Source organism: Squalius cephalus (assembly GCF_949319135.1).
Source record: "Squalius cephalus genome assembly, chromosome: 17".
In the NCBI taxonomy this organism is placed as follows: domain Eukaryota; kingdom Metazoa; phylum Chordata; class Actinopteri; order Cypriniformes; family Leuciscidae; genus Squalius; species Squalius cephalus.
In genome coordinates this window covers 23,928,670-23,950,963 of record NC_137138.1, presented here as the reverse complement: position 1 = coordinate 23,950,963, position 22,294 = coordinate 23,928,670, and the positions used below count along the sequence as shown (strand labels likewise).

At 36.5% G+C, this 22,294-nt stretch overlaps 1 protein-coding gene across 2 annotated transcripts in view; it reads left to right on the top strand.

The window, feature by feature from the left end:
• The window catches only part of dacha (dachshund a), a 159,805-nt gene extending 138,608 nt beyond the window's left edge, over positions 1-21,197 (top strand). For both annotated transcript variants that reach the window (XM_079898313.1, XM_079898312.1), the window contains 5 exons: positions 5,602-5,747; positions 6,268-6,415; positions 8,311-8,457; positions 13,126-13,191; positions 19,379-21,197. In XM_079898313.1, coding sequence (XP_079754439.1) covers positions 5,602-5,747; positions 6,268-6,415; positions 8,311-8,457; positions 13,126-13,191; positions 19,379-19,416 — 545 coding nt within the window. In that variant the 3' untranslated portion in view covers positions 19,417-21,197. The remainder of the gene's footprint in view (positions 1-5,601; positions 5,748-6,267; positions 6,416-8,310; positions 8,458-13,125; positions 13,192-19,378) is intronic.
• Positions 21,198-22,294: the final 1,097 nt, after the last annotated feature.

Here is a 22,294-nt window from a genome sequence, read left to right as displayed (position 1 = left end):
TCTGATCTCCTCTTGTTCGCCCTGTTCTCTTAATCTCATATTTGTTAACTTACTCTTGTTTTACTTCTCCTGTGTTCTCCTTTTTCTTACTGATTTCTCTTAATCACTAATGCAAACTCTTCTAACCATTGCCATCCAATCATTTTCCCAGAGGCACAAACTGTTCAGAACAAATGTTTTGTGCTCATTTAACCTTGTGTGATCGAAAAATGAGACTGACTGATAATGAGGCTATAATGATAACGATTATGATAATGAAGCTCACTTTAGGACAATTAAGATATTTTGTATTCTCACATTATTTATTAAATATTGCCCTCCAAAGCACATTGTAGTGATGCAAAAAAAAATTCCAAATTAAAAAGAAAAATTGTAAATTAAACCTTAAAATGCAAATAGTAATAATAATATATTATTCAAATGTTAAAGTATTTATACATCACATTAGTATTTATGTTAATTTAAATGTAAAATAAAATCATTGTATTACATATTAAATGATTAACTACCTTTTATATTACTTTATATTTTATACCTAATTACATTAATCTCATGAGGATCACCATTGAGAATAGTGGGATTTACATCAATAATAATAATAAAATGAAAACATTCGGAAAACAATACAGTATTACGAATTGAGTAAATGTGCTTAATTGCCATTAAAATTAACATCACTATTCACTACAGTCTTTAATGGTACTAAAAGGCTTATTTTTGTTTTTGATTTAGGGGTGAAATATAAGACACCCGAACAGCCCTCATCCTAACCTGATTTCATCAAAACAAGGCAAAGCGAATAGTAAAGTCAGCAGCTACAACTTTTTGCTCAGAATGCACCATTATATACACTTGTCACTAATTTCCTCTCTCATGACATTATTAATATAGTGCTAAAAAGGACCTCACAGTTCAAAACAACCTCAAATAATTAGCTGTTTTTTAACATTTACTCTGGCAATTATGGTGATTAGCTGTGTGCCTTGATCTTCATATGTAAATCTGTGTGTAAACAAACCTATATTAGTGTGTGCGCGCGGGTGCGATCATGTGCGCGTACCTGACAAAAACACTGTGCCGTAGATGCGCACTAAATTACCCCCTAATTGGATCCCTTTGAATATTCAAGAGACGTCCCCCTCCGACACATGTACAAAATAAAAACTAACAAATATGTGGGGGCAAGAAAAGCACACTGGGGTTAAAGGCGCTGAGGGAGAGAGTCTTCTTTCTCTCGTTCCTGTCCCCGGCATCTGTTCATCCATATGGAACGGGGGGCAGAATCTACCGTCTCTGGGAAGGCTGACATTATGTCAAGCTTAAACCGTCTTTAGAAGAAAAGTTCGAGGAAGAGACATGAGGAGAAAGCGTTTTCAAATTTGATGAGGTTCTCGTACATTCGAGAACACTTTACATGGATGATGACTAAGTCGACGCACTAAATAAATGTTAAAAGAAAGAGTATAGAAATTCTATTATTTTTTTATAAATTGTATTATATATATAATTTTCTTTGAAAAAAAAATATATTTGAAAGCTAAATCAAGCTTTCCAATTGGTGTAAATCTCAAAGCTAAGCTTTTGTACCTCTTTTTTATTGTTTTTCCACTGGCGGCCATGGTGGTACTTGAGTTTCTTTGTTTTTGACTGGTAAGAAAGCTTTTTCCAGAAACTTCATATTGTCTTTATTTTTAGTGGACAGCAAATAAAAGGTCTGATAGATGAATTATTAATTGCAGTGGTCAGTTAAAAGAAAAAAGCACTTCCCTTCTTTTTGTTAGTTTATTTATTTATCTGTTTGTTCACTTTGTACTCTCGCCAGGCGGTGTTTCGTAGGGTTGAGTGGATGGATGCGTTTTGTTCGGTGGGACAGGTATTATTTGTGTTACTAGCATCTTTTAAAAATATTTACATTTGCAAAAAATGATTCAGTATTGTCTTCTGCTGGGAACCAAAAAGACATTTTTATCCAACAAACATACGCACACTATGTACAAACAAACATATCCCATTGTGCTTGGCCTAACACACACACACACACACACACACAGTATCATTACTCGTGCACATTACAGTGAGGGGAGACAGAACGGGGGCACTTTGTAAATGTCATGGGCCGAGGGCTCTTCCACCCTCTTTGCTGGATGGAATAAAATGAATTGAAGTGAACACTATCAGCAGCCGCAGCAAGATAAATCTGTCGTTTAAAAGGGACTTGCAATTAGGTGTGCAGGGGCCAGCAGGAGGGCAGGGCTTTCAAGAGCCTGCTGCCATTAACCTCCTTTCTACTGCCGCATTGACCTGGGATGTGTAGTTTTTAGTTCCCTAAGCTTGAATTTCAGTCATCTACTTACCAAGAAGAACTACAAAGAGGTTGATGTTGAATTTTAACTCGTTCATGAAACAACATTGAAAGTCCATGTTATTCAGTAAAACTGAATGTAGGATAGGATTTTGACTTAAATCTTTTCATTCAATTCAAGATTTGTTCCCTGATTCGTTCAGTGACCCTTTTTTTGCAAGTTACATCATTACACCAGTAGGTGGCAACAAGTCAGTCTTTTTTGTGAATTATGAATGAGTCACTGAAAGGTTTGTTAAAAAATACTGAAAGTTTTACTGACAAGTAAAGCAAAGTCACTTTTCATAATAGTTTTTTCAAATTGTATCAAAGCAACTTTACAGAAAATTGTGATGTAATGTTTATAATATCTTGATGTCTTCATTCCATATAGTCGCACTTAGCAGATTAGAGCTGTGCGATAATATAGTTCGATTTTGAAATGATGCAAGTAATCAAGCAGTTGAGATTTGCTAAATTGTATATATCGCTCTACGCAAGTGTACTGTATGTATGAAGATGAAGTTGGACATTACTTACATATGCACATGTATATAAAGGGATGAGCAATAATATAATTACATTTTGTGACGAAATAAAAACCAGGCAGTTGAGATTTACTATACAGTATATATCGCTTTATGTGAGTGTACTCAATATATCCAGTGTACTGGATATAATATATATCCAACTTTATATATAGAGCTGTGCTATTTACATTTGCTACATTTTGCAATGATATAAACAATCAGCCGAAATTTGCTATATAGCAGATATACATCGCTTTGTGTTTTGTATGTATGCAGGGAAAGTAGGATGTACTATACAGTATATCCAACAATGTATAGATACAAAGTGGGTAAAGCAGGCTTCCAAAACATCTTAAAGTCATTTTAATGATCATATATACAATTAATATATCAGACATGTTTACACATTAATAATTCATCCACCTCCTTTCTCTCCTTGTTGTGAACAAGATTGACTCACATGACAAGCTGAACAAACTACAGCCATTTTAGTTTAAATGAATGATTATGAAGACATATTTTTCTCTGGAATAATGTGCAGTGATGAATTGTACACAATAAGACCAGAAACATACAATCCAAATTGTCATGTTGACTTTAAAGCCTACATTGTCTGTAATTGAACACAGGGAACAGATGCACGGCTGTGACTGATAAACACACACCCTCTTGCGCTTTTAAACATTTCTGCGGTCTTCACCTCCAGCTTTATCTCACAGTTCACCTCACACCTCTCTCTCCAGCGTCCCCTTCCGCTCACCCCTTTTCTCACCCTATCCTTCTTCCTCTCGCACGCTTTCCTCTTCACACTCTATCTGCGTGACCTTCATCTGCTCGCCACTTTCAGCCGGCACCAAAACTTAATCACACACTGTCAACCTGTAAGGAGAGGAGGAGGAGGGCGAATTCTTCCCCTCTTTCTCTCGGCTCCTCTCTTCTTTAATGCCCTTTGCAGTGGCGAGTAAGGAAGGGGGAAAATTTATAGCTGGTGGGACAGGTGGGGTATGAACAATGGGCAGAAAGCAGTGCAGGGTTATCTGGTGGGGCGCGGGAGAGCGTGCGGCAGGGAAATCGATGTGACCCGTGATACACTGTCATCACAATTCCCACCCCAGCCGTCCTATTTGTCTTGCGTAGGGAGCCCTGGATGGGCCGTGTCAACGTGCGCTGAGAGAGGCCCTGGCCAGATTAGCCGGGGTGAATCATGACTGCTCGCGCTCTTTCTTATTCAGCCCCAGTTTTATCTGTTATTGCTGGTGCAGTGGGGCTATAGTTTGTGGCCTGGCACTGTGGGTGGGAGGGGTTGCCTTTGGGGCTTGTGGGTAAAATATGGATTGTGTGTGTGAAAATAAGAGATTAACAACTATATGGAGGTTTAGAGCTTTCTGTTTCATCAGAAATACACGGCGAAGTGCTCACTCGGTTTATATTTTCCCCGCTGAGTGATATTCGCATTTACTGGTTCTGAGTGTACAGTCTTGCTTTGATCGTAGCCAGTTCATCCTCTTTGAAACAAATTTGTATGCTGTATGTAACTCACTTTAAGGTGAAGTATCATTTTTTGAGATTAAAGTGCATTCTTCTATCCCAGTTTGTTATGCAGAGACTAAAAGTGGGCAATTTGTAGGATGATTTTATAACTGTGGCAACATTAAAAGATTGCTCTGTTTGTTTAAGGGATCTGACCAACACAGCAACAACTCAACCATTGGTGTGAGTTTGGGGGTGGACCTGTGTGTTTGGCCAATGGTAGAGAGGGGGGAATATTTGAGAAACCTGTTCGTAAACAATCTTTTTAATTCTGCTTGGTGACAGAAATGACAATTTACTTTAAAAATCTATGAATTTCATTGCAATAGGTTTTGCAGTAAACTGATTTGTTTTGTGTCAGTGTAGAAACAATTTTCACTAAGAAATTGCTTCACAAACAACAACAAAGAAATGGCAAGTAACACTGAATTAAACGTGAAATTTTGAACATTAATTGTATTTTCTTGTAAAACTTACTTAAATGTCTGTTTTATTTACAACTTCAAAAAATAGTTTTTACATTGTAGTAGTCAACCGATAAATAGATAAAATGTACACATCAGTATATAAATTATTGTTAATAAATCATTTTTATTGGTAAAAAAATTAAATGATATACAAAGACGTTTTATAATGTTTGCCTTTTTCCAGATTACTTATTTGTTATAGTGTTTACTTCCTTTACTTTTAACTATTTCTTTATTATTGAAAAATGCTATAAGATTACAGAATCAAGAAGTTGCTGTTTAAAAAATAAATCTGTTTATTTTAGAGGTTTATTTTTTTAAATCATGTTCCAATATTTTTTTTCATAATGGTTCATTTTTAACTAATTTATTTATAATTTAGTAAATATTATGTAAAATAAATGGGTATTAATTTATAATTGTTGTTTACCAGCTTTAAATTAAATACTGTGATATCATATATTATATATATATATATATATATATATATATATATATATACACACACAGTATATATATCATCTTTTAGCCATCCTGCTCAAAAAATTCGGCAAAACAGTTATGATGCCAAACTGAATAATAATAAATTAAATGTAATTAAATTTGTAAATGCTTTAATGCATGCATTAAAATATACAATTTAATTGGGTACATGTGTTAACATGTTAATGTTGACAGTCATAAAATCACTGGTGTGACTATTCACAACACATTATGTTCTGTGTTTTGCCAGATGAGGCTCAGTTAGCTTTGCCCATGCAGAAGCCAGGGTTCGAGAAGCTTCCTCTGGGCACTCAGACTCTTCCTCCAGGCTTCCCCGCCCCCTTCCTGTTTGCAGATGGCCTCTCTTCAGTGGAGACATTGCTCACTAACATCCAGGTACATCCAATGTGTGTTTTGTTTGCGTATGTTTGTAAGGAATTATTTAGTCCAAAGTTAAGTCAGTTCATACTGAACCACGTCTGACAAGATTGCCAGTGAATGATTTAAATTTTCACACAAATCCTTTGTATAGCTTCAAAAGCTAATGGATGTGTATATAAGTATAAAATCTGATTAACAAAAACTGGGAGAGTCAATATGGGTAGATTGATTGACCACAATTCATTTTGTGATTCCAGAAGTTTAATAAAACAATATGTTCTTCAGTAAAACCAACATTAAGGAGAGAAAAAAGAAATATGATTTCAGTTTACATCTTGATTGTTTGAAGTTTTGTTACAATAAAGTTATCCTACAACCCCTTTGGAAGTTTGCTGAGGACCCCTAATGGGCCCCGGCCCCCTGGTTGAGAACCACTGCTTTATAGGATATACAGTATGCATGTTGCTTAAGGCAACTGTGAATGTTTATCTGTGTATTAAAATCGACTGTGTCTTGTGTTCTGTTGGCGGCTCAGGGGCTTCTGAAGGTGGCTGTGGATAATGCCCGTGTGCAGGAGAAACACGTGCAACAGGAACGCAAGGAGTTAAAGATGGAGCTGTACAGAGAAAGAGAGATGAGAGAGAGTCTGGAGAGACAGCTCACCTCTGAACTGCACAGCCGAGGTACGTACACACACCTGATTAAACTGGAGGACGTTAGGCTGCTTCATAATTTAACCATCATCGTCATATGCTGAAATAAATTTGGTGTAACAATTTTCACTAAATTAATTACAAAGAGGAGACAAGTAAAACATTGAATTAAATGTGACATTTTGAAGTAGAAAGCATTTTCTTGCGAAACGCACTCCAATAATCTTTGTTTTATTTAAAACTTTGAAAAAAATCTTTTTTTACACTATATACTACTTAATATAATAGTTATATTTTAGGTCCAGAGTTCCCACAGTCATAGAAATCGTAAAAAATGAATGGAAGTTTCTATAGTTATATGACTTATTTTAAGTAAATATCTTATTTATAAATAAATATTTATAAAGTTATGTAATTATAATAAATATTTATAATAATTAAATGGTATTAATTAATTATGTGTGTATTCATTAATAATAGTGCGTAAAATCATCTTTAAAATGATTTTAGGAAATAATTTTAAATGAAGTCGTATCCTGTATTCACTAATGACTGAAAAAAGTCATGGAAATGCGTTGGTCTTACGATCATCATCATCATTTTCTTTTAGTAAACACATTAACGCATGGCGAACACTCAGAAAAAGCTCAGAGTGTGTGCCGCCAATTCTCTCCTTACATCGCAACCAAACCGTGTCACTAGTGGATTTACTGCCAATTCAACTCCTGTCGTTTGCGCCAAGAAATTAAGCCAATTATTCAGCTGGATAACAACTCTGACAATATGTACAAACACCTCAATAATTTATTAGCCATGGCTGTTACAGCATTTCATGTTATTTTAATGCGCACTGTTATATGGTGGATGATTTGGCCAATCAAAGGCAAGTAATTAGAGGTGCGAGGAAGAAGGGACATACATTTAACGCTGTAAGCGAGCGAACATGCCGGGAGTTGGTTTAAAGGTCTTCTGCCAGAGTCTGAGTGTTTCAAAAGGCTGTTAATTGCTGTGAATCCACATATACACAGAGTTGATTATGTTTGCACATATTCAGAGATTGTGTTGTGTGAAAACATTGTGCTGTGTGAACATGTGTTGGCATTTGGTGTGTGTACAGCTGTTGTGTTGTGAATTGGTAGGTTAAACTTGTTATTTTATTAGTAGTGCATGTAAGATTACTCAGACTCTTAAAAATAAAGATTCACTATTGGCATCAATGGTTCCATGAAGAACCTTGAAACCCAGTTCTTCAGATTATTAAAATGTTATTCACACCAAGACAAAAAAAAAAGAAGGTTATTTTAAAGGGAATTCTGTCATTAATTACTCACCCTCGTGTCGTTCCAAAGCCGTAAGACTTTCATTCATCTTTGGAACACAAATGAAGATCTTTTTGATGAAATCTGAGAGCTTTCTGTCCCTCCATTGACAGCTACGAAACTGACACTTTCTCACTTCAAAAAGTTCATAGATTGTAAAACAAAAAAGGGTGAGTAATTAATGACAGAATTTTCATTTTTGGGTGAACTATCCCTTTAAGAACTGAAAGGTTCTTTGGTGAACCAAAAATGGTTGTTCTATTGCATCACTATGAATTTTTTTTATTTTTTAAGAGTGTAGGGTTAGTGAATATGAGTAATACTATTACTGATGCCCTAGCAAACACCACTAACTAGGCCATATTTCCATTAGTTTATTACTTTGAACATCTAAAAACCTTGCAATTTTACATATCCTTTCTGGAAGCTGTTGCACGTAGCGCACCATATGTTTTTGTTTTGCTAGTGCTAATGAGCACTTTCAAGTCTCTAATGTGTGAATGCGAGTCTGCGCTGGCGTCTCCGTGTGTTTTCAGACGCCATGCTGAACGAGCGAAGTGTTTTACGTTTGAATGTTTGTTCAAACCTCTTTCTTGTCTCCCTCAGCCACTATTCAGAAGCGTCTGAAGAAGGAAAAGAAGGCAAAGAGGAAACTGCAGGAGGCTCTGGAGTTTGAGTCCAAGAGGAGAGAGCAGGTGGAACAGGCTCTCAAACAGGCCACATCTCCTGAGAGTCTCCGCATGAGTCTCAACGGTGGGCTTCTGCTTTTTGATTTGACAATAAATGACAAGCCCACAGTGAAATCTCACTGGTCCAAAATCCAGCTCCATATAGTTATGAGATCAACAGGTTAAAAACATTCCTGAACTAAAAGTCTAAATTTTTTCTACCGTGATCTCAAAGATTGTTAATCAATGATATTTGCTATAACACTTGTTTGGTTTTAACATAGGCCTATTACAATATTCACAATATAACATTAAATTACGAATATTGTTGGAATATTGGACAGTATTTAATTGTCCAGGTGAAAAAAAAAAAAAAAAAAATACTACACATAACCTTGAAAGAAAGATCCACCAATCAAAGAAGTCACTGTTATCATGGATGAGAACCATGCCAAAAGAGCTCAGCAGTGGTCGCCCACTCCCATGAAGCATTGCAAATGTCAATTTGAGACAGTTTCCCTACACTTATATAAATTTACATATTTTAAAAATATTTTTTTTTTAAGTTGTTTGTGATTTAGTTTAGTCATCAATGCTTTATGGATTGAGTAGCCACCCCACATATAAGAATTTAGGTTTTCTACCAGGGCTTGACATTAACACCCACCACCCCACCAAATGCGGATGGATTTCAGCAGTGGCGTGTAACACAGTCACTCCTTCTAGCCACTAGCAGGTTAAATGTTGTATATAAAATATACACATTTTTCAACTGCAGTCTTTTAAAAATGCATCTGAAATAATAAACTAAGTGCAATGTAATGTTGTCAAAAATATAGATTTTTCGATACATATTGATATCGAAATATCTGAAATGCTTCCATTACTCATTTTTCACAGAACATATGCACGATACCAGCTGCGCTTTCTCATCTCTCTTCTCTCCGACAGCGAGTTACACACAAACCCGCCTCCCCTCACTCACTCCTTTCATTTGCTCCGGATGAATATTGTTTCTGTTACAGGGCTTGGATTTCGGTGTAGGATTGCGCGTGGTGCGCATAATTTTACTCATTCCTGCAGATTTTGTGCTCCCACCCAAAGTGCACGCACATAAAGCCTCCTCTCAGTACTAAATTGAGTTCTTTTTCGCTGCTTATTGCGCATAAATGTCTACACTTGGCGAGTATTCATGTAAACACAGTCAGTTATGTTTTAAGTGAACGTAAACAGTAGGGGTGTAACAATACATCGATATTGATCGATGCATCGATCAAACGTCTAACGATACGATGCATCGATACCACACATAAAATATCAATATACGGTACCTTTATTTTGACACACTCCACATCCTCACGTAACTTTTCTCAGCTGAAATAGACGCCTGACAAGATTGACTGAACCCTTTGTCACAAAAGCCGGTATTTTCCACTGTCAAGGCATCGCAAGTTCATGTTTTACAGCAGAAACGACAAGCCCCGAAAAGTCTGTTTTAGCGAATCAGTGCGCAGTATTCAGGTCAGGTGACAAGGCTGCTTGCTTGTCACTTTGAAAAGACGCGCTAGCTGAGAGGAGTTTCGTCAAAGCTGACTAAAAGTGATCGAGGATGGATTTCAGCGAACTTGATATCTTCTTCGGGGTGTAAAAGGAAAATAAAAGCAGAAACTTTTTCACGGAATCTTGCTAAAACAGCACGTTAGTGGTGAGGGAAAAGCTCTCTGCATTGCGTGAACGTTAATCACAACAACAAAGTTTGTCAGGCGTCTATGTCAGCTGAGAAGATTAACGTTACAAAGATTAACCAAGTGTTTTATTATGTATCATAGCAATTACTTGGCTTTGTTTAACTCTGAAACATGAAATGTGGAGTTATCTGCTTTTGCCACAAAATAAATAAATAAATATATAAATATATATATATATATATATATATATATATATATATATATATAAATATAAATATAAATATAAATATAAATATATATATATATATATATATATATATATATATATATATAGAAATACTTTCAATGAAATTTTATAAGTTACCTGTATTTTTTTTTTGTTATTATTACTTAATCAAAACAACCCAGCTGCAGTTTGATTGATATTCAAATGCACAATATAAAAAAACATGATATATGAAAATGAACAAGAACGGAGTTATCTGTTTTTGCAAATGAACTCTTCTGTTATAGAGTTAATTTGCAAAAACAGATAACTCCGTTCTTGTTCATTTTCATATATCATGTTTTTTTTTAAACTTGTAACAAACAACTTGTAAATGTCCCAATTGGGAGAGGGTGTGCAATTTTCAAAGAGTTTAATTAAACTTTAATGTTATATATTTTTGCATGTATTAGTGTGAGTTAATAAACGTAACTGGTTGTGTACACTTGGCACATAATATCTAAATATCGATTAATCGATTGATATAGCCCTGAATCGAATCGTAATCGTATCGTATAATTTTTTGTGGTATCGGCAAATATCGTATCGCTGGCTGAGAGAATCGATATCGTATCGCATCATGGTTAACTGTCCGATTTACACCCCTAGTAAACAGTTGAGAAAGAAAACGCATGTGTAACAGTATAATGGATCCGTGCATCAGGTCTTAAAGTGACAGCAGCCTAATACACCTGCTGCCAAATTATGAGATTATATTACAAATATCTTTATGGCAGTTTCTTCTCATGGTATGATTGTCAAAATCGTGGACAGTGAAAATGCTGAGTGGCTAGTAACTTTGGAAAACTACTAGTCTTAGTGGCTGGTGAGCATTAAAGTTAATATCAAGCCCTGTTTTCTACCATTCTTTTTTTTTTCTTCATATTTTCTTATAATATGCTTTTTGGTTTGGTTTGCTTATAACAGTTCTTGAGGATATTTTTTTTTTTTTTTTTTTAAATATGTATGGAGAAATTAATGAATACTTCCAGAATCACTGAAAAAGGGGGTGGTCAATTGTTCAGTACATTTTCTTAAAAATCACGTGTTATATTTGGCTGTGATTATGTTGCTTTCATTGACAACAGAATATAACACTGGAAACTTGTGTCACACCTTGTTTGGACATGGTGTAACATACACAGACATAGGCCTCTTTACAGTCTATCCTGTGATACTCTCTCACACTATCTTTAAAGATCTGCCTATTCAGATCTTTTATCTGTTTGTCCATCAATATTTCATTCGACCTTATGTTCTTTCTCATATTTTGTTAATTGGTGCTGATATTGGTATTTCCGTCTCAGTCATAACTATTAGCGATGCATTAGCGTCATAATCTCAGCTGAGGAAATGGAGTCTGATGTTTATCATAAACGCTTTAAATGCGCGCACTTATCGAGGCCAAACCATTTTCCTAATCGCTTGCTGTTGTTTTGATTACACTTGTTTAATTGTGAATATCTTAACAGAAGCAGAATTTGAATCGAGAAAAAAACAAAACATTTTCAAGACATCTGCAAGTATTTTCTTGAGTGCTGGGGCAATTATTAGGCCAAGGCTGATTAGACGGGAATTCATTAGGAGAAATGCCTTTTGTTTTTGCCTTTCATCTGCGGGCAATGCTAGAAAAAGATCCTATTGTGTACGTCTGCTGTTACGTCACATCTCTCCTCAGATAACGCTACTTCCTCGTTTGTTTATCTGTGCGACGCTGCCTTTGTTGTGGAGATTATTTCCAAATGCAGATATATTTACTAATACACACTACCATTCAAAGGTTAGGGCTTGGTAAGGTTTTTAAAAAGTCTATGCTCACCAAGGCTGCATTTATTTGATTAAAAAAAACAAACAAAAAAAAAACAGTAAAGATAGTAATATTGTGATGTATTAATACAATCTAAAATAACTTTATTTGAATATTGAATTCTCTTTGAAATGGAAATTAATTTATTCCTGTGATCAAAGCAGAGTTTTCAGCATCATTACTCCAGTCTTCAGTGTCACATGATCCTTCAGAAATCATTCTAATATGCTGATTTGATGCTCAAGAAACGTTTCTTATTATTATAAATGTTGAAAACAGTTGTGCTGCTTAATATTTTGTAGAAACCCTGAAATGGTTTAAAAGAAATCTTTTTTAACATTATAAATGTGTTTACTGTCAATTTTGATCAATTTAATGCGACCTTGCTGAATAACAGTATAATTTGTTTCACACAAAAAAAGTCACCCAAAACTTGAATAGTACTGCATTTTTAATATTTAACTTTTTCCACCTCTGATTTCTTTTACCATATAATTAATTCCTAATGGATAAAATCAACCTACATTTTGTTCTTGCTGAATATCAGGTTTAACTCAATATATAGTATTACAGAATTAAAATGGGTCGCCAACGCTTTTTCATGTTTACTTTAAGTCCAATGACATGATGCCCCACTTTTAAATGTATAAATAGGTGCTTTACAATTTTCAAAATTCATGTTTATATTATTGGGGAGCATAAAGTAAAGATTAAAAAAAAATCTTAGTAAAAAATAGCTGTGAAGCTTATAAATATTTGAAATTTTGAACACCAAATCAAAGTCATGTGGTACAACCAATGTACAGAAACATGCAGAAAAAAATAAAACAGAAAATATTTCTATCTAAATAAATCTATCAGGTTGTAAAATGTCAGATGGTGCAACTCCATCAAAAATGATTAATTATGTAATGTTTGTAAATATATTTATTTGAGACAATGGATAAAGTACGTGTAGCGAGAGCTCTAATTGTGTGAATTATTTGGTTTTAGAGGCAGTGATACCAGAGGTGAAGTCTGAACATAATGGCAACCAGCAGGAGAACTCAGCTGTACAAGGTAAGAAGTTACACATACTGTATTTAAACTACATGTATAACTACAAAACTCGAAATAAAGACCTGACATGAGTCATTCGGCATTTGAATGAAAAGTAAAAATGGCCACAGCTGGGAAGATGCAACCGGCCATGTGCTGTACATATGGTCCAGAGGCCCCCCTGTCTCCTGGGGCCGAATCCCAGCAAAACTACCAGAGTAAATCCCTGAACTTGCCTTACATCTCATTGGGTCCCTTTGAAGATGTCCAACTCTTTCAGGAGTGAGATTACAAACTGATGTTTTCATGTGCCTTTCATGCTTCCGTTCCCCGAGATCTATTTGCGCTTTACAGCGCTTCTGCACACACTCATACAGTTTCATTCTTCTCCCTGTTCCATCTGTCTTTCCCTCCTTCCCTCCAAGCTAGCCTCCCAAATCTGGCCAAAAGTTGTGTTTGATAAATGGGACCTATTATCAACACGTCTGACGGCGAATTAAAGACCCGCTGCCGTACATCTTATTGAAATGTGGGTCTGGGGGAAGGTGAATAAATACATATGTTTACAGAAGATGCAGTGGAAATGGGCTGCAAAGTGCTCCGCTGAAAATGAGCAAAATGTTTTTCCCCTATATAGCCAATTTCACAGTCTGCAAATAAAGAGACTTCAATTTTTCTTCTGGCTTTGACAGCGGCTCTGTAACAGAGCACTGCTGAAGCGTTTGCAGAGTAGATGATTTTTTTTTTTCTTCTTCTTTGGGGCGGCACCAGGGTTCATTCGCAGTGTAAAGGGGTCATCCCCGGGTGATTGTAGGTTTCTCGAGGTTGAATCAGACACTACTTCACCCTAAATCTGTGGCCCATCTCATGTTTCAAAGTCTGTAACTTTCAACTCCAGGTCAGATCTACAAAACCTGCAGATCAAAGACAAGGCAGCCTTAGACTAGACTGAGAAATACATCAATTGTTATTTTGTTGGCCGACATCTGGAGACAGAATAGAGCATGCTGTTGTCAAATCTTGTGAGACATCAAGTAACTCATGACTCGAGAAAACGGTCTTGAAACTAGATCAGTTGTTTTGCACACACAACCCTGTATTTTTTTATTGTACAAAAGTAACAATGGCGACCCACCAACTGAAAAGCACTGATCTTGAAATCTTACAGAGATGCTGCACTTTTAAACACAATCAGGCCTAAAAATTGACTAAGGGAGCCAATATAAAGGTCCCTTTTTTTGTAAGAATATTTCTGGCGGTTTGGAGAGAGGGGTGGGCTGAGTCCTAAAGTTTCCTTTGCAATGAACTCAACATTATGGAGCCCCTAAATAGACATGTGAGTGAACACAAAGTTTCTCTAGGAAATGCGAAACCTTTGTCAGAGAACGCAAAAGCATTGTAATATTTTTTTTTTTCAGTCAGACCCACTGATCTGTATAAATTACTGGATTGCTCATTGCGTTCAGTTTGCATATAAATTAAGTGTTATTTGTGTAAATTAAGCTAGTTATTTATTTAACCAACATTTAAGTCATTATCTTTACTGCTTCGAAATGCATGCTGTTAATAAAAAACTGTAATTTACTGTACAGTGTGTTACTGTACAAATAAAAACAGTATTAGGCCTATATAACACAATATAATTAAATAACTACAGTGAATAACAGTACATGACAAATAAAATTGTATTTTCGTGCCTTACAAAGCATAAATCTGTAACAATCATTTTGACAATTGTAATACAAATGCTGAGGTGTCTTGTCCGTCAGCTGTTTTGATATTTCGCGACTGTAATGATGAACATAACTTAAGCCGGGGAAATTCCCAACTTTAAACAGATAACCATTTAAATGTTTAGGACGTTTGTGTTGCGACTTCAGATATAAAAACGCTGACTCGTTAGGTAATGTTTCCTCATTAAAATCAGATGATTTCCTATTGATTGAATAGAATGTGAGGGAATACCAATATGGCGGCGCCGTGGCTTCACTTTTTAAGATGTCATGAGCAATCCAGTCATTTATATAGATCAGTGAATGAATACCATTTGTTACAACAAAACTCTGTTATTAATATGCATCTTTAATTATAAATTCCAGTTCCTAACTCCTTTTAAATGAGACAACTGAAATGTTATAAACTACTTTCGCAATATTTTGTCGCATTTGTGACCATTTTAGTTGCAGTGTGGAGGCCTGCTTCCAGTAGAATTCCATATAGCCTGCTTTACCGGCCTGTGCCTTGAGTTGAGGCGTCACTAATGCGAGTGTTACAGCAGGGATTACTGTTAGAGCTCCGTCACAACGCCCCTGACCTTTAGAGCAATGAGCAGAACCAGGAAACGGGAAGATCAGACCTTTCCCCCATAATGCAGAGGCTAATACGAGGTGCAAATTAGGCGCTCTACGATGGGGCCGTAATCGTTCTGACACAGTTTTAGGCTGTTCTGCACTTCATGAGCAGTGATCAGCACACTACAACAGAAAAAAACAGCCTTGCATTACACTTTAATATCTTATCTTAAAGGGAAAAAAACATCTTCAATATAGTTGCTATAATAATTCAGTTTAGGGCTGTAAAATTAATCATATATTCTTCTGTTGAGCAAGCTTTGAACTATTGATCCACAAATGCATGTTTTAATGTTTTAATTTTGCAATATGAAGGGAAATATTCAGCCATAAAAATCATGTCATGGCCGTAGATTACTTATTCAGTGTAAACAACAAACTAATAGTAACAAACTATCCGATCAGTTGGCTAAGGAATGCTTTGCTTTGTTCAGGAAGAAAAAAAATCCAAGATCATAATGATCCCGTCCTCTCTCGGATGCACGGATCATCACTTTATCTCTACACTTCTTTATCTAGAAGTTCTATCAAGCTGAAAGAGGAAAGGTGTCTGTGCAATCAGCTTACAAAGTCTGGCAGCCGCCCCACCTGGGGAGTTTGTGTATGAAGTCTGTTGTCCGCTCCACCCCTCCCCGAGCTCCCGAACCTCACCACATTTATCCATTACAGCCGGCAAAAATCTAATTAGCCCGTGCTTCTCTCCCAAGTCGGACTTCACAGTTTTGCAAGCTTAGCAGTGACAGCTGATTTCATTAGGTTTGATTGTCCTTGCCGAGATCCCACTCGTCGGGCTAAAAGCTTTTTGCGCTTTCTCAGGTTCCACCTCTATGTTGGGCCATTACGATGACCCGTGCCTTTTTTGATTAATCAAGACAAGTGGCGCTAACAGAAAACTGCTGAACACAAAGGAAGGTGACATCATTTTACAAGCCGATTAAGAGAAGTGTGGAGTGGTGGAGGGAGAGAGCGAGTGAAGAAGGGAGGTGAGGTGAAAATGTAATTAAGGAGCAAACTGAACTCAAAACATTGCAGTCACACTCAACGGACGTCATTTCAGAGAGTTCCGTACATGTTCCAACAATCAGCGTGGAAAGTGTGCAGATTTTGTATGGGTCTGTCTGAACACACTGTACTTCAATATACCAATCATATCCAGTGGTACATTTTCTTCAACCCGATAATTGGTATCGTGCAGTGATATAACGAGAGTGAATAATCAAGGATGAGGCAGTGGTTTGTGTTTCGAGAGAATAAATGAGACCGTGGTTATAGGAAGGGGAGCAGTGTTAAATATGGAGTGTGTTGGTGAGGAGGAGGTCCCAGAGGAGGACCACCCTCACCTCCCCATCCATCTAGTTACAGTATTCTACATGTGGGGCAAAAGAGCCAAAGATGCATAGGGTTGACCTCATCGCTGGAAACAGTTACTCATTTACTGAAATACCGATATAAGGAGGAGAATGTAATATTTAAACGGCTGCCTTGAATACGACTTTAAATATTTGGATGTTTTAGGTTAGGGCTACAACACCTAAATGGTTTGCACATTGAGGAGCACATCTTGTCCAAATGTGGAATAACATACTTTTCAATGCTCAATATAAAATGTGCCTTATTTAGAAAAAAATAAAAACTTGCTTTCACAAGTTCATTACAAATATTTGTACAAATAATATGAGCTCATAAAATAAAAAATTTAAATAAAATAAAAAGCACCCAACATTCACAAAAGAGAAATTAATATTCTTAAAGCATTGAATCCCGCTTAACAAAACAGATAGTGTCCTGCTCTGTCAGGTCTCTGTATTAAGTGTATGAACTATTTGCTCCGGTGTCTCCTGGGTACAGCTTCATCATGGCAGATTTAGTCTGCTGTCAGCCATAGGACTCAATTAATTGCACTTCAGGATATTACTCGTAACTCATATTTCAGAGCAAGTGAAATACCCGCCTTCTATTTATCTCTTCCAGCGTCTCTCCCTCCCTTTAGCACCAGCAGGCCTCAATGTGGCATTCAAACATTGCAAATGGTTCATATATTATATGAATGTCATATGTAATGTTTACAGAGCACATTTAGTATTCATGCTCCATGTATGCTTAAGAACAAAGAGGGTTGAACATGAGAAAGTACTTCAATTCACAGTTTAATCGGCACTTTCCACGAATGGCGTACAAAAAACAGGGCCTGAAATTCTTTCAACAAACAATCAGTGAAAATCAGTGCTTAAACTTTAAAAACTTTTGACTGTCAACTTCTAGGGATTAAAATGTTATATTAGCTGTTTTATAGTTGAAACCCTGTTACCAAAATATGGGATCTCACAGTTTAAAAACCTTAATTTGTTTGATTCTTATTTTATAGTAATATACACAGATAAAATATTTGGCCATGATGAGATTGAGATTATTGGCCAGTAACTGCTTGTCAGTTCCATCTGACAACCTTGTCAAATGGATGAAAATTATTTATTTTTTATTGTTATTATTAAACAACAGGCACACAATTTTCTTACAATAACTGTAGCAAGTAACAGTGTTTGACAAAGCTTGACAAAGGCATTAAATGCAATAATTTGTGTGAAATTCCCGTCAAGGTAATTTGTAGAAAGGGCTCAAATGTAGTCACTCACCCAGTGTCCCAATTCAAAGAATGTTACTTTTGTATCTCTAATGGAGGTAAAATCATGCATTAAACAAATTTGACATACAGAGATACAAAAAAATGTTGGCAATTCAATTTTGTAATTAAACTAATAGAATTGAATAATTTCTAATATATTTCATTTTTACTCTGAATACTTTTTGAATACGGTCAAGAATGTGAAGACTTCTGTGGAAACCCCAATTTGTGGAAAATGTCACCAATCAATGTATCTTTTTCACATAACCCCTGGACAAATGTCACTTTTTTAAAAAAGTGGACAGATTTGGGGTGGCCTGTAGATTATGTGAGGGGTGTAAACATGCCCAGTTTAACATCTCGCTCTCCCTCTCTTACGCTTGCTCGTCGTCCATGTACCTTGACAACTGTGCTGTTTTGTTTCCATCCTGCATACATATTAGCTCATCTGTTGGTGCTTGCAGAAACGAGCATGTTGAACATGTAAAAGCACTCGAGTCCTAATGAACTGCTTCCTGTGTGACGGTGCGCTGCGAGCTCTTCGATTAACATGCATCTGCAGCACTCCTGCCCCTCAACCACCAGCTGTTTCTCTCTGATCTAGTGCTTTACGGCCACTGCAAACATCATTCATTCAGAAAACTTGTTAAATTTTGCTGTTGAAAGACATTGTGTTTGTTCCTTTTTTAATTATGATTCTTTTGATTCTCTTGGGGGTGGTGGAATATTCATTTTAACAGTTGTGCTAAAATCGTGTGTTTATGTTATTGGTTTTTAATAGATACAGCTCTAAAATCCTATTGGACCTAGTAATATAGTTCAGTCATTAAAAACTATAGATGGCGCAGGTTGATAGATAGGTCCTATCTGCAAGCTACCACAACCGCGTGGAACAAGCTGATTGGCCTTTGCTGATTCTGCAGCCAATGAGATTGCTTGCTCAACATTTAAATCGTCTGATTCATTGTTCGCTCTAAGCTAGGATCAGAATACCTCTGGAAACCCTCCACCTCCCCCAGCTCCACCTGTCTAGATCGCTTACAGAGGCATGTCTGTGTATCTAATGGCAGTACTACTTACTCTGTAGTAGTAAGCAGCAGCATGCATAGCAGATCTAGTATGCCAAGACATTAGCATTGCCATATTCATTAACATGCCAAAACTACTTGGAGTTGTCATGACTGAAATATATATCAAATCACTGTAATTCACTGCTCTTTCCCCTTCATTACAGAAAACAGACCCTACTCCAAACCACCCATCATGTACTGAAGCTTTGTATCTTTAGTCCCTCAACCACGACAGACGTCTCCACCCAGAGATGGATGGGGCGATGCAGAGAGGGGTTCATGGGGCTTTTTTCCGGTGGAAAAGTGGTATGGGTGACCAGTCACCTGAAACCCTTGTACAGGACTTGAGTGTGTATGTACATGTATGTGTGTGTGTGTGTGTGTGTGTGTGTGTGTGTGTGTGTGTGTGTGTGTGTGTGTGTGGAGGTGCAGTGCGTTTGGGTCCTCATGAGACTAGTGTGTGTTTCTGGAGCACTGCTTGTTGCTGACCTTTCAACACCACACACACCGATTGTAAAAAAAGTATTTCTCTCTTGTTTTGACTACTTCTACATCCCTCACTTTTTGGAGATTTAAAAGCAAAACATTTTTTTTCTGGATTAAAATCTCATTACCTGATGAATTACCTTTCCTTATGTGAAGCACACAACACCCTCCTCTGAAACCTATCTCCAGTTTATTATTATTATTATTATTATTATTATTATTGAGTGTTATCTGCTGATCCCCCATGATTCTGTGCACCAGTGATTCTGAACAGCACAAACTGTCTTGACGAGTCTGTAGAGAACTTTGTCCACAGCATCTCTACATGAAGGGACAAATTAGACAAATATTTTGCTGACAGACTCCAAATAAGACACGTGTGCTTCTTTAATAAACATTGTCTACAATTGTTGTTTTGCCTTTCAAGAAAGGGATTCTATATCAACATTTTTCTTTCTAATTTGTTGTATTATTTTTTTTTGTTGAAAGTGTACAAATATTTTTCCCATGTTGTCGTTTCCCTGCCTTAAGTTTATTATTCTGGTGTTATTTTATTATCTGGTTTGTTGTTTTCCATTGTATTTTAATCAGCATTTGAAAAGGATGCGTAAGTGATCTTGAAACAACATTCTTTGTACGTCTTTGCCGTCTTTCTTTGCCCCATGAAAATGTTTTCTCTATTGCAACTTAAAAAGTAAAAAAAAAAAGTGCTCATTTGATGTTGCTATAAACACAGTATTACAGTACTCCCCCATCTGTTTTTTACCCGTTTATAAAGACTTGTAAATGCTTTAGCGTTTGCTATCCTGACGTTGTTATTACGTGGATACATTTTTAGTGACACAAAAGAGATGAGAAGTACCCTTCTGCACATTCAGAGCGAGCATGCTTGTAAATACAACAATGAAAAATGACACTTATCGATTGAAAATAAAACGCTGCCTCTTCAAATCTATTTTTAAACATTTCTAGCGACTCCGTAGGTAACGTAATCACAAATCGGCAGCTATCAATGATGTTGAATCTTGTTTTAAAATGGCAACAGACATTTATCACAGCCTTGCACATGCCACAATGAATAAAAACACCCCTATGGACATCTTGGTAGGTTTTTTTTTTCTTTTCTTTGATTAATAAAATTAGGATGGAAACATTTGCCTGGTTTGCCTCAGTTTTTTTTCAGAGCTGTTTTTGAAATGTCTAAACGGTCAGCAAGGCTGCACAATAAAAACAGTAATGTTGTGAAATATTATTACAATTAAAATACATTTTCTATTTGAATATATTCTCCAGTCTTCAGTGTCACATGATCCTTCAGAAATCATTCTAAAATGCTGGTTTGGTGCTCAAGGAACATTTCTTATTATAATTGTCCTGTGTAATATGTTTGTGGAACGCTTGATACCCCCCTTTTTGTTTTTTGGGAACACTGTAAAGTCTTTACTGTCACTTTTGCTGAATTTAATGCATCCTTGCAGAATAAAACTATCAATTTCTATCTTTAAATGTTAGTTATTTCCGTATTATATTATATTATACACCCCTCTGTCTAGATAAAAATACTGACATCAGACATTGCAAAACCATATCGGTTAACCTGTAGTTTGAATGGTACAAACATTAGTTGATCTTTAGGACTGGTTCTTTATGATAATGACTTTCATGAAATCTTTCCCTGATTGAGGTTGTGGTAATCAAACTTATTCTTTGAAGATGAGAGTTTTTCTAAATGTACACATGGGCCTTGCTCTTTAAAAGCCTGAAACTCATTTCACCCCAGCAATCCATAAAAACCTACGGTTCTGAAGCTCCACTGTCCCGGAGGTGTTCAACACGCAGCAAACATGAGCAAGCACCTCTCACCTGCAGCTGCCAGAGGAACTGACCTAATTAGTCACGTACCGTCAAGTAACAGACTACATTTCCCACAGCGACCACTGCACTTCATCTGTTGTCCATAGCTGCGTGGACTTCTGGGAGTTGGAAAAGAAGCAGGCCTCTCGATAGAGCCCCGAGAGCCGCTGCCTGAATTAGCCCTAGGTAACGAAAAAAAGAAAGAGGGTCCGTTTTTGCACTTCAATTAAAGACGAGTCGTTTGATCTACTCTTGATTAGCCTCTCTCCTCCCTAACTGGCTTTATGTAAAGTAGTCAAAGTACTTCATTTATGATTAGTGATGTTTTTAGGGGTGGGATTGAGATGAGTGTTTGAAACACAATCGCTGCGGTGGACTATTTGATCAGTGGAAATAAGATAAAAACAGAATAATTTGCATATGTTCCATTAAAAACATTGAATCTGATTAAGGCTAACAAGAAGGCAGGGATTAAAGGAGCAGACGAATGGAGAGTCATACAAGCTTGACATCAGAGCCAGGTGTGCACCTCCACAGTTTCTTTCTCTAGCCTATAATCCATAACAGCAGATCCATGTCAATTAAAAACATCGTTCTTGGAGTTGAAATATGACACGTGGCCGGGATCGATAACTCTCAACCTTTTCGGAATGGAGCTGTTTGGATAGATTATGCCACCGTGGCCAGGAACGATTGACTGTCATGGAAACATTGCAACACTGCAGGATGTCTCTGCCTCT